Source organism: Chelonoidis abingdonii, chromosome 14, assembly GCF_003597395.2.
Source record: "Chelonoidis abingdonii isolate Lonesome George chromosome 14, CheloAbing_2.0, whole genome shotgun sequence".
NCBI classification, from domain to species: Eukaryota; Metazoa; Chordata; order Testudines; family Testudinidae; genus Chelonoidis; species Chelonoidis abingdonii.
The window spans coordinates 1,866,207-1,879,712 of NC_133782.1; the positions used below are offsets into that span (position 1 = coordinate 1,866,207).

General features: G+C 43.8%; 1 protein-coding gene across 1 annotated transcript in view; it reads right to left on the reverse strand.

The window, feature by feature from the left end:
• Positions 1 to 7,432: 7,432 nt before the first annotated feature.
• LOC116814660 (BPI fold-containing family B member 4-like) overlaps positions 7,433 to 13,506 on the reverse strand; it is a 28,701-nt gene continuing 22,627 nt past the window's right edge. Inside the window, exons 10-15 of the mRNA XM_075072419.1 lie at positions 11,684 to 11,854; positions 11,321 to 11,388; positions 10,080 to 10,125; positions 9,167 to 9,230; positions 8,142 to 8,218; positions 7,433 to 7,573 (exon numbers count right to left, since the gene is read on the reverse strand). Coding sequence (XP_074928520.1) covers positions 7,433 to 7,573; positions 8,142 to 8,218; positions 9,167 to 9,230; positions 10,080 to 10,125; positions 11,321 to 11,388; positions 11,684 to 11,854 — 567 coding nt within the window. The remainder of the gene's footprint in view (positions 7,574 to 8,141; positions 8,219 to 9,166; positions 9,231 to 10,079; positions 10,126 to 11,320; positions 11,389 to 11,683; positions 11,855 to 13,506) is intronic.

Consider the following 13,506-nt stretch of genomic DNA (forward strand, 5'->3'; position numbering starts at 1 on the left):
CTTATATACAAAAAAATCTGTGACTAGAATGAGGAAAACGACATGACTGAGAAAAAGTCAGGCTAATTGTTTGCGTTTAACAACAAGGTGTGGTCTCTGATGTCTTCCAGTGCAAATATTTCCTTATAGATGTGAAAAGTTAGGTAAATTATTGAGCAACACGTGTCAAATGCGCAGCCTGATTTCTGGCCAGCATTTAGTTCAGCATTCCAGGTGCAAATCCATAAGCGTTGATTTAAAAGATCCTTGCCTCTTTGCTAGTCTAGTGCAGTGAGTTTTTTGCCTTGCTGCTCAGCTGAGTAGTAAAACTGGGATTGGCTGTAGGGTTGGTTGAAAATCTTCCATAGAAACAGTTTTTGATGGATATGTGGGTCTTTCATTAGATGAGGTGGGGGTGGGGGAGAGAGAAAAAAAGTGTCTGCTTTCCTCGGAAAATTTCAACTTATAAGAAAACCTGACCACCTGAAAACAAAAACCTTTTCAGTTTTCAGCTAAATAGCAAAAAAATCCAGCTAAACTCAAAACACTGCAATTCAGAACTGCCACCACAGGGGGCTCATGCAATTTGTAGCTCGAGTATCTCATGCCCCCATCCACCTCGACAGGCTGGGTTCTCCAGCTAGACTACATCTCCCATGATGCACTACAACCAAGGGCTCCCAGCATGCACTGTGATGGCTTAGCAAGGGAGAAACTATGGTGTATCACTGGAAATGAAGCCCAGCATACACAGAAGAAGGAAGGTGTGAGGCACTTGAACTATAACTCCCAAGAGGCACTGCAGCATCATTTCCAATTTGAAATTTTTGGTTTTCAGCCAGAAGTTTTTGGCTTTCCATTTTTCACCAAAAAGTCAAAATGTTCTGTGGAAAATGTTAACAAAAACAATTCTCCAGCCAGATCAATTGGTGTGGCCTAAACCCTGTTCAGTTTGGTTGAAGCTGGTGAAGTACAGGTAGGAGCTAGCAAGGAACAGTCAAGAGTCTGTTTAAATATAACACATGAAGGCAGGCAACCTGAATATTGACAAAATGTACAAGTGCTTATATACAAATGCTAGAAATCTAAATATTACGAATTGTGAACTAGAATATCTGGCATTAAATGAGGATATGATATAATGGGCATCATGGAAATGGAATGAGGATAATCAGTGGGCCAGGGTAAAACCCAGGTACAAAATATATAGGAATGAGAACGGGTCGCCTTGGTTGGGGGAGCGGCACTAGATGTTAAAGAAAGCATAAAGTAACAATCATAAATGCATCTAACTGTACCAGAGAGTCTCTATGGCTAGAAATTCCGTGTTTGAACAATAGGAGCATAGCAGTAGGAACATACTACTGACAACCTGACCATGATGGGGATGGGGATTATAAAATGCTCAGGGAGAGCAGAGAGGCTTAAAAGGCAGGAAATAACAATAATGGGGAATTTCAACTGTCTTCCTATTGAATGGGTTCATGTCACCTCAGGAAGGGAGACAAAGATAACATTTCTGCTGACTGACTCTTGGAGCAACTAGTCCTGGAATCCACAAGAGGAGAGGCAATTCTTGAGTTAGTCCTAAATGGAGCACAGGCTGTGGCCCAAGAGGCAAATATAGCCGAACTATTCAGTAACAGCAACTGTAATGTCATTAAATTTAAGATGTTTGGTGGGGGAGAGGAAATACCAAAGAAACCCACCACTGTAGCATTTAACTCAGGGGTAGGCAACCTATGGCTCGTGTGCCAAAGGCAGCACATGAGCTGATTTTCAGTTGCACACTCACTGCCCGGGTCCTGGCCACCGGTCCAGGGGGCTCTGCATTTTAATTTAATTTTAAATGAAGCTTCCTAAACATTTTAAAAATCTTATTTACTTTACATACAACAATAGTTTAGTTATATACTATAGACTTATAGAAAGAGACCTTCTAAAAACGTTAAAATTTAGGCCTAGCAAGTGAAACCTTAAATCAGAGTGAATGAATCAAGACTTGGTACAGCACTTCTGAATGGTTGCTGACCCCTGATTTAACTTCAAGAAGGGGAACTACACAAAAACAAGGCAGCTAGTTAAACAGAAATTAAAAGGAACAGTCACAATAGTAAAATGCCTGCCGGCTGCATGGAGACTATTAAAAACACCATAGTTGAGGCTCAGACTAAAAGTATGCCCCAAGTTGAAAGCAAACAGTAAGAGGAACAAAATGTGCCACCTTGGCTAAACAGGAGAGTAAAAGAAGCAGTTAGAAGCAAGAAAGCATTTGACCCTTGGGCGTGAAATCCAGCTGAGGAAAGCAGAAAGGAGCATAAACACTGGCAAGTCAAGTATAAAAGTATAATAAGGCAAGCCAAGAAAGTGAGTTGCTCTTTAACTTCTAGAGACACAAAAACAGCAAAACTTTTTTTTAAATACATCAGAAGCAGGAAGCTTGCAAACAGGCAGTGGGGCTACTGGACGATTGAGATGCTAAAGGAACACTCGAGCACAATAAGGCCACTGCAGAGAAACTAAATTAATTCTTTGCATCAGTCTTCATGACCGAGGATGTGCAGAAGAGCCCCACACCTGAGCCATTTTTTTAGGTGACAAATCTGAGGAACTGTTCCAGGTACAGGTGTCATTAGAGGAGGTTTTGGAACAAATTGATAAATGAAACAATAATAAGTCACCAGGACCAGATGGTTTTCACCCAAGAGTTCTGAAGGAACTCAAATGTGAAATTGCAGAACTACTAACTGTGGTATGTAACCTATCATGTAAACCAGTCTCTGCACCATATGACTGGAGGATAGCTAACGTAACTCTGATTTTTAAAAAAGGCTCCAGAGGTGATCCCAGCAATTACAGGCCTGTAAGCCTGACTTCAGTACCAGGCAAACTGGTTGAAATGCTAGTAAAGAACAGAGTTATCAAACACAATAATGTTGGAGAAGAGTCAGCACGGCTTTTGTAAAGGGAAATCATGCCTCACCAATCTATTAGAATTCTTTGAAGGTGTCAACAAGCATCTGGACAAGGGTGATACAGTGGATATAGTGTACTTAGGCTTTCAGAAAGCCTTTGACAAAGTCCCCCACCAGAGGCTCTAAAGCAAAGTAAGCTGTCATGGGGTAAGAGGAAGATCGTCTCGTGGATCAATAATTAGTTAAAAGATAGGAAATAAAAGGTAAGAATAAGTGGTCAGTTTTCACAGTAGAGAGAGATATAGAATGGGTCCCTCAAGGATCTGTACTGGGACCAGTGCTGTTCAACATGTTCAAAAATAATCTGGAAAATGGAGGGAACAGTGTGGTGGCAAAAATCTACAGACCATATAAAATTACTCAATATAGTTAAATTGAAAGCTGACGGAAGAATTACAAAGGGATCTCACAAAACTGGGTGACTGGGCAACAAAATGGCAGATGGAATCCAATACTGATAAGTGCAAAGTAATGCACATGGGAAAACATAATCCCAACTACACAAATGATAGTGTCTAAATTAGCTGATACCACTAAAGAAAAATCTGTATGATGGACACAGCACTGACCAGCCAAGGGAAAGAGGAAGCCATGAGAGTTAATACAGGGCTCAAGGTCCAGAAGTCAGGAGGAATCTAGGCTGTAGGCACTGATTTTTTTGGCCTGTTGCTGGCACCACAATAAATTATAACCCACCCACTGCACGGTGTGCATGTTTCCTGCCCTAGTTGGCACATTAAGCAGTACCCATGAGGTCTTGTCTCCATTGAGTCACTGAGTGACCACACACAATGCATTGAGGGCTAGCTTGTGGCGTAAAGTCACTGGGTCATGTGGAGGTGCCTTTTCCATTTGGTAAAACCAGTTCTATGAGCCACCCACCTGGGAGAGAGGGTCCCAGGGATGCACCGATAGACCAGTCCCTGCAGACAAAGGGGGATCGGTGGGGAATGTGATTAGTTGTGAATGAACCACTCATTACTATTAGAGAGACTCCCAAATGGGATTCTCTGCACTTGTGAGGCACAGTGCAGGACCCACTAGAAAAGCACCTGTTCAGATTTAACACTTTGTCTAAACTTCTGACGGAAAGACCTGGCCACAGAGGATTAGCTGAGATGGCTTTTGTCTCACGCTACTTCCAGCTTTAAAGATCTTATCTTACAACCAAAGTCAACATAGGAGAGGTGCCAAGGTACTTATAATGCTGCCATTGTCCTAGCAACTTAATCACTCACTAACCTCAAAAGAACAACGGGTTTCATTGCTGGCTAGAACACAATATGTAATGAAATATAAGTGTGTGTTGATAAAGGAGCTCATCTAAGTCACATCGAACTTTGAGTGGATGAAAATAATGAGCACGAAATCAGCATAAGCAGAGCTCCGGTAAATGTCACTGGGATTAATCAAGAAGACCAAACTGTGTAATAATGGGATACCTCTCCATGACAAAGAGCCGCTGCTCATTAGTGACCTTTCAGTCATGCTCATAAATTGGCTTCCTGTCAGCTGTAGTCAACTAGCGGTGTCAATGGAGGTCATGTGCCTGTTTTAAGGACATCATAATGGCATTACATATGTTGTGCAAATTGAAGGGGATTTTCTTAGAACTGGTCTCAATGTGAATCTTTTTAAGGTACTTTCATAAAAGTAACTCGCAAGACACAACGATTAAGAAATTAAATTATTGTAGGAAGAAAGGAATAGAGATGAAATTGGAGGAGATGAGACTCTAGTTCAAAAGGAGAATGGGATTAATATATGATTTTGGTGCTAGTAATCACTGTGCAATCTTAATTGGAAAGCAGATAACATACCTAAGCGGAGACTATGGCTTGTCTACACTTGAAATGGTACTGTGGCAGAGCCGCACCACTTCTGAGTAGATGGTACCTATGCCAACAGGACAGATTCTCCCATCGGTGCAGGGAATCCACCCTCCAAGAGGCAGTAGCTAGGTTGATGGAAGAAGTCCTCCAGTGACTTAGTGCTGTCTACACAGGGACTTGGGCATCTTAACTTCGCTGCTCAGAGGGGTGGATTTTTCACACCCCTGACAGTTACGCTGACTTAGTTTTCCAGTGTAGAGCAGGCCTTAGAGAGAGCTGGGGACTAGGGAGATGGAAACCAGTATTGCAAATGTGTGTGAGAGATGAACAATTGAAATCAGGTGATTGGAGAATAAAGATGTTACGGAGTCCAGCTATCTGTCTCCTTCAGCCTAAAGGGCCCATGATCGTGACTCCATTAACATGCACAGTGATGGGAAAAGGCCAGATTCCAAGTGCAGCGATTGTGGTAACCCCACTGGCATCAGCTGAGCAATCTGGGTTTACGTGAATGGGATTTAGAGCAGAATCTGGCCTGCAGGATTTTTGGATATTCCTGTATCACTGAGCTCAACACAGTGCAGAAAAAAACTTTTACCCTGACTTAAAAGACTCAGACGCCTTGGCTGTTCTATGCTGCACCACAAGTGGTAGCCTCTCTGCCCATATACACTCCATCCCTGCTGCCAGAGGGAAGGAGATGTGGGCTGGGATGCCCCTGTACTGTGCTAATCTCCAGCTGTGCTTTCAGCCCCTAGGGGCCAGTAGCAGCCAACGTAAGTTAGAGCTGCCCAGAGGCTTCTATTGCGAGAGTCCAAGTTGTGTTTGGCAACTTCTGGAACTTGAAACTGTATTCTACTGTTCAGCCACCAGGTGCAGTGTATGTACCTCATCTTATTTACAGGAACCTCAGCTGTACCGGGCAGAGCATTAGGGGACTGGATGGTGTGTATAAGCAAGCTCTGGGACCGGTTCAGATCTGGTACCAATGTACATGGCAAACCAGATGCCCCCCAAGCTGGGACTGACCAAAAAGTGCTCAGTGATTCCCACATTGATTGAGTCTGAGCCAGTCACATCTAACCAGGGCCTCCCAGCAGTGACTGGCAGTTTCTATCACATTTCATCAATGGCTATTAGCCAGGCTGGGCACCGCCGTGCAGGAGAAAACACCACCACCACCTGAAGTTCAGACATACCTTGGTATCCCATGGAGAAAAGGCAACACGCTTTAGTGGGGCAAGGCAGTTATGGGGTGAGAGTGGTCTGTACAGTGCACCCAACAGAGGCTAGGGACACCATCCCTCCCCAGACTGGCTAATAGCCATTGATGGACCTATCCTCCAGGAACTGATCTAGTTCTTTTTTGAACTCTGTTATAGTCTTGGCCTTCACAACATCCTCTGGCAAGGAGTTCCACAGGTTGACTGTGTGTTGTGTGAAGAAATACTTCTTTTTGTTTGTTTTAAACCTGCTGTCTATTAGTTTCATTTGGCGACCCCTAGCTCTTGTGTTAGAAGAAGGTAAATAACACTTCCTTATTTACTTTCTCCACACCAGTCATGATTGTATAGACCTTTATCACATCACCCCTGTGAAAGTAGAATGAATTATATTCTAAAAATAAGAATGGATTAAAGAAATGTTGTATGTACCTTTAAACAGAAATAAGAAATGTTGTAATACAGGTGCCAGGAAAAGAAACATTAGGCATAAACAAGGGTGCTAATGGCGAAACATTAACAGAAGATCGGTAATAGTTAGTAAGAAAATAAAATATGCATGGCTAACCCAGGTAAACTTATCAGATTCTGCTTCCTTTGTTATCTTGCTAAGTGCTCCCCCCCTTTTATCTGTACAAATAAGATAGTTTGTGCCTTGTATGGTGCTCACATTATCTGGGTGTATTAGCAGAGCGCTGTGCTAATAAAACAGAGTGGTCTGACAAACTGTGAGTCCTGAGTCTAACTTTGACACCCCTTAGTAGTCTCTTTTCTAAGCTAAGTCCCAGGTTTATTAATCTCTCCTCAGATAGCAGCCGTTCCATAGCCCTAATCATTTTTGTTGCCCTCTTCTGAACCTTTTCCAATTCCAATATATCTTTTTTGAGATGGGGCGACCACATGTGCACGCAGTGCAGCTGCTGGTCATTTGTTCCCAGGCACCTACCTAACTAAAATGAAGGGAATCAGTGTTCCATTTGCTCTCTTGAAATATCCCTGCATAGACAGTAGTTGCCATGGACAGTGTGTGCGCTGACCAGCTGCAGAGTGCTGCATACTCAAAGGTTAACAACAACCCAGTGAACTTGCAAAACTGTTTTTTATAGATTTTAAGAAAAATACATGTTTCCTTTCCTTTGCTAGATTTTCCATTGAGAGACCTAGGCCATGTTAGAGAGGGGTCCAGGCTGAGGAGTTCAAAACTGTAATCAGACCCAAATCCAAACTTCCCTAACATTTGGGGATGCTCAGATTCAGTTTTCTGTTTCAGCACATTTTAGAGATCGGCCCAGGTCAGATCCAGATCTGGATGGGTTCTAGCAGTGCCAGATCCAGTGGTGGTTGGGTTTGGGATATATCGGAACCAGTTCATTTGTAACTCCAGAGCATATTTCAGCACAATGTTGCATGACTGGGAGTCTGCTCAAGGCAAGCTCAGGACCGGAAGGGGTTGGAGAGCACTGGCAAAGTTGTGTGGCGGCATCTGCTCAGTGTCCTCCTGCCTAGCACTCTTTAGTTCCTCACAGTCCTGGACTCTGCATCCAGACACAGCCAGGAAGACCTTCTGAAAAGAGGAAACACCAAGAATGCAGAGAAAGAAACTAGAATCTTTTATCGCAATGGCATATGAAATGTGAAACTCCACTGCCCACAGTGCACTGCTGTTCTAAACTCCTGTGAAGGCTACAAGCTATAACAAACCGTCACTGAGAAAATTACAGAGATTAATTATATTCAAGCAAAGGAGCAGCCCTTTGATTGCGCTACAGGCAGAGCCCAGCACCTGCCAATTACCGGGAGCGGTGTTGCCTTTTTATATTAGTTCTATAAAGCCAAAAAATTAAATCAAAATGTTCAAAATGAAAAGAGGAAGAAATGGTTCCAGGGACACCAGACTTGCTTTTCTCCGTCTCCCTGACTCTTTCCAGTGGTGGTGAATAGTGTAGTGACGCCTCCTGGATCAGCTTGATGTGGCTTTTACATTCAGCACAAGAGCATTCTGACAGAAGTAAAACATGTCACAAATATTAGTCACCAGCTAGTTCAACGCTTAGATCCCTATGTGCTGACTACCAGCACAGACCATGCAACATACAGAAAAGCTTGTGGCAAGTCAGTCTCCATACACTTACCTCAGACATGCTAATATCAGCATTTGCATATTTAATGCCTAGCAGGTGAGGCAGAGGGATCCCTTCTTGCAGTGCCCCTGAAATGCGCAAACAGAAACCAGGGTAAGAACTGCCTTGGGCAGTTGAAGACTCTAGCAATGTCTACAAAAAGAACAGGAGTACTTGTGGCACCTTAGAGACTAACAAATTTATTTCAGCGTAAGCTTTCATGAGCTACAGCTCACTTCTGTGCATTCGAAGAAGTGAGCTGTAGCTCATGAAAGCTTATGCTGAAATAAATTTGCTAGTCTCTAAGATGCCACACGTACTCCTGTTCTTTTTGCAGATACAGACTAACACGGCTGCTACTCTGAAACCTAGCAATGTCTAATCACTTCTCCCCTAGTCTCCTGCAGCTTCCCAACTTCTGTTAAAATGCCTAGCAGATTTTTTATGTGCACCAGGAAGGAAAATTCCTCAAGATGGACTATTCTATTATTCTGATGGCACATTTTCCGTTCTAAACATCGATCTAACACCCAATAGCTAGAATGGGCCTTCTGTGTATTTTGTGATCAGCAAACCCAAGGAAAGCTAAGGTCAGATGAGCCCACTGGTGTTTGGAGATTTCCAAAACATACTGAATTTATGAAAACGATCTCCAGTTTCCCATGGGATCTAGTTTTTATTTTGCCAGCAGGTACCATATTCAAAGAGCTTCCAAAAATGCACCTGTAGTCTATCTGTTTTGCATGCATAGACCTCAGGTTTCCATGAGCAACTGCACATGCAAATAAGCATGAGAACATACACACATTACCGGGTCTGAATGCCCAAATGCAAGTTCTCCATGTGCAAAATGGCTGTGTCTGCAATTTGACTGGGCACAGTTATTCACCAACTCGTGAAAGTTGGAAAGGCTTTGCTGGGTCAGTTAGCCCATGCCACTGTCAGAAAAGGTTATTTCAGTCTAAAGAAAGTACCGGTAGTCATGGTATCTGAGAAGGATAAACAGTTTACAAAATGAAACCATCTCATCACCTTACCATTGATTGCTGGCACATACACAGCTTCAATAATATTCACCAAAAATCCCTTCACCGGCAACTCCTGAAAAGAGAGAAGTGACCTACTAATCCTGCCACAAGCAGCATTCACCCAGTCATTTTATATTGGCTCTGATTTCACGGGTGCAGACGTCCAGTTGCAATGGGCCCAAATTCACGCGAATTGCCTGTTTTGAGAACCAGATGGATAAATTTGAAAAATTCAGAATTTCAAAGGAAAATGATCATCCTCTCCATTTTACCACCAGTTCTAGTATTTCCTTTGGCAATGACTCATGGCTCTTCCATGAGTCAGCTAGTAACCAAGAATCAGAGAGCAGTGCAAATGATAGATCTCCTCGGACAAACTGAGTGCTAAGAGCCTGCTGGTATTGTCTCCTGTCCTTCACGGGTTTTTATGTTATCTATGTACACATCCTGGACAACAACAGCCCCTCCTTCTCACTAATGAAAGCAGGATTGGAGTGAATGAGGAACCTTGAACCTGCAATGCACACACTGTTAATGCAGAACAGATTTTCACTGCAGCATTGTTGCAAGCATTGGGGACGGTTATTTATTGACCAAAAGTCTTCCAGGAATTAAAGTGAGTGCATTAACTCACAGTGATCAGTCCAGATTGCTAATATTTCCTGACAAAAGAGATGGTGAGTTCTCCAATTAATTTGTCACTAGAACTTCTTACTCGTAATAACATTTTGATTTAGAGGATTACAACACATTGATTTTTGAAATAAAACTATTACAAGGAATACAAGAAATCCAGCTGGGTTCCCAAGAATGAACTCCAGGGCTAGAGATTTTAGACCAACACGTCAACACTCCAATTCATAAATACAACTATTCTTCAGCATTTGCTTGTGCCGAGTATCACACACACCACTGAACTCACAGCGAACTTGCCGATGGACGAAGCCGCCAAGGCCATTCCATACAAGCTGCAGAGAAAGGAAATAGGCATTACCATTGCCTCTCCACCCTTTGTTTATTTGTGGCTCCTTTTCCCTGCCACTGGCAGCATTTCCCACAACCCACTCCCTTTTCCTCCCTCCAGCCTCTTCTTTTGCCTTGCTGCCATGAATCAACATCTCCACTCACTACAACGTCTCCACTCACGTCCAGCAGAGCTTGGGCTTTACCTCTGCACTGACTCCACTGATTTACACCCAGATAAGCAAAAGGAAAAGCTGACCGTCTCTTTACCAGAAAGACAGGTATAGAGATGAACGAACCTCCCCATTAACTCATAGAACCACTGTTCTCCCTTCCCCGACCTACAGCTAGGCAGGAAATTCTTTTCCTGACCCACAAAAATTGTCAAGACTGAAAATTTTTCCTGTCCTAAATTTGGAGGGAAAAATCAAAATCTTATAATTTTTCATAAACCAAAAGAGACTGGGAAAAAATTTAAATGAAATATTTTGTTTCAGTTTTGACAAGAGTGTGTCTGTGTACGGTGGGGGTTTTTTGCTTTGTTTTTTAACTATAATTAGCTTAAATTTCTAAGCAAAAAATAATTTTGAATCAGGAAATTAGAATTTTTCATACTGATAATGTCCAACAATTTTTTTTTGACAATTTTGAAATTTTTTTCAAAATTCTTTAGTCAAACAATTTCTCAGAACTTTTCAAAACGCTTCCATTTTGACCAACTGGAGATTCCAACCAAAAAAATGTTGAAAAATTCCCAATTGACCCCCTTCAACTCTCCCAACAGGTGCTTGGATTTGCTTTTCTTGTCTCTAGATGGGTATTTTCTAATTGATAATTTTATAAGAAGTTCCCTGGAAGAGGTGGGGAAGGAAGAGAAGCTGATTTCCTTTTGTTCACTTGCCATTCTGATTTCTTCTTGGGTCTTTAACTCCTTGGCTCCAGGGCTCCCCACAGCTGACTGACCCACCTTACTCTGCCATTCTCCATGTCCACACGTAATACTTTTCTTTATTGTAACTACGGATGCGACTGGCCCTAATCAAGATCAAAATTCTGCACATTTCATCTTATTCACAGTTCATGCACCTCAGAACTGGGGTTTGCAAACAAACACTACATGGCTTCAGCCCATCCTGCGGCCCCTCAGGGGGCTCAGCACCGTTCCTTCTGTCTAATTCAGGAGAATAGCAAATGTCTGACCTGTCCAGAGCTAAGGAGATCCGCAGCTTCTCTTCTTGAATAGAGAATCGGGTATCCAAATTGATATGCTGCAATGAGAAAACTGAGTCAGCATCAGAAGTCGGTTCAGTCCTGCATGGCAGCATGTGCGCATGGAGCCAGATCTTTGGCCCTGTATCAGTCTCCATTGACCCATTTTAGCGACGCGAAGGGGGCTTCCAGCTGCCCCACAGGAACACAGAGGAATCCCCAGGGGATGCTAAGCATGGCCCGGCCTCCTCCCTCCCATCTAGGAGTGTGTGTTGGGGTCATGCTGGGAGCTGCCTCCCTGGGGACTATGTAGCTGTTCCTAGAGCAGCCCCCTAACTGATCATTTCAACGTACAATGTTCAGGACAAAGAGGGATTCCCGAGCAGCATTGGGCTGCGAAGTGAGGAACTCCGCGGTGCCGAAGAGATGCACAAGGCCTTTGTCCTGCCGCATGGTGAGCACGGGCGGTTTAGTTATTCGGATTTCAATAACCATTGGCCGAGACGGAGACAACGACTCAGAGAGCTGGAGAGATTCCAAACGCAAAGATGATAAAGTGACAGGCCCACCCAGCCACCTCTCTGATCAGCCCCAACAAAGGCTCTGGAGAACAGCACCCACAAGTCTATAAAAATTCCAGGTTACCAGAAAAGCGACCTTCTGAGAAAAGCATCGCACTGGCATTGAATTGTGTGTTGATTTGAGAATGGTACACGTCCCTTTCATGGACATTCCCTGATGCTTCCGTGTTCCTTGGGCAAGCAAAACCTCTTCTTACATAACAGACACTCTCCCTCCTTGATCAATTAACAGTACAACAGCTGGTTCTCGTTATTCTTTTCCCCCCCATAATTTGAGGCGTATCCTACAAGGCATTCAGCACCTGTGACTCCCTCCAAAGTCAGTGGAACTACAGGCGCTCAGCCACTCTTCGGGTAACGCCTGTAAGAACCACTAGTACCAGTCCCTCAACTTCCGTGAGCACCAAACTCATTCATTTTTGCTCAGATATGCAGAAATGTGCATGCTTCATTTGCACATGCAATTAGCCTGATAGTGACTGCATGCACCAGTAACCAGCTAGGCACTTAGCTGACTATACAAAGCCATTGTCATCATCATGGCACATGCAGTCAGGGCCGGCTCCAGGCACCAGCGCAGGCAGCAGGTGCTTGGGGTGGCCAATGGAAAGGGGCGGCACATCCGGGCCTTTGGCAGCAATTCAGCAGCAGATCCCTCGGTCCCTCTCAGAGAGAAGGACCTGCTGCCGAATTGCTGCCGAAGAATGAAGCGGAGCAGTAGAGCTGCCACCGAAGTGCCGCCGATCACGGCTTTTTATTTTTTTTTCCTTTGCCTCTTAGGGCGACAAAAAAGGTGGAGCCGGCCCTGCATGCAGTCACAGTAATTATGCAGGCAAATGTATCCACAAATCTGAAACACTGGGCTCTCAAAAATACCTGGATCTAAGTTAAACCGGGTGAGAATTCATCATTTTACTGAATGCCCATGATCTGTCTTGTTGATAAAATGAAGAGAAAGCAATGCTGGGTTTGGGGAAAGGTCCAAAGCAGGATCCTGGTGGAGAAGGCACCATGCTGCCTGCTTCCACAGGAACTAGGGTGACCAGATGTCCCGATTTTATAGGGACAGTCCCAATTTTGGGGTCTTTTTCTTTTATAGGCTCCTATAACCCCCACCTCGTCCTAATTTTTCACACTTGCTGCCTGGTCACCCTAACAGGAACCCTGAGATGTCTCAGAGGCCAATGGGATAAATAAATAAAGTTCACCAACCGTGGGGATCAAGATGCCAAGTGTTGTCGTCATTAATGGAGGAAGCCCATGAATCTGCCAACAAAATGTTGAGAGGCAGTGAGACAATAGGCTCACATTAACAAGGGTGGGAGAGCAAAGAGAAATAGGCAATGGTTATATAGAAAAACTGAAATCAATGGGCCACAGCCTCAGGTGCATTGGAAAGAGGGCACAGGTAGGTTTCTACCATCTTTCTTCTTCCTCACCCCCTGGGCAGCTTTGGCCCCTGATCAAGTTAGAGCAGCATCAGCTGGAACTGCCCCCATGAGCCATTCTGGGGCCCAACATTGTCACAATGCAACAAGCTCTTTTCCTCCACCATCCGGCATTCTGGCTCCAACACCCACATTCTGCTGGGGGGAA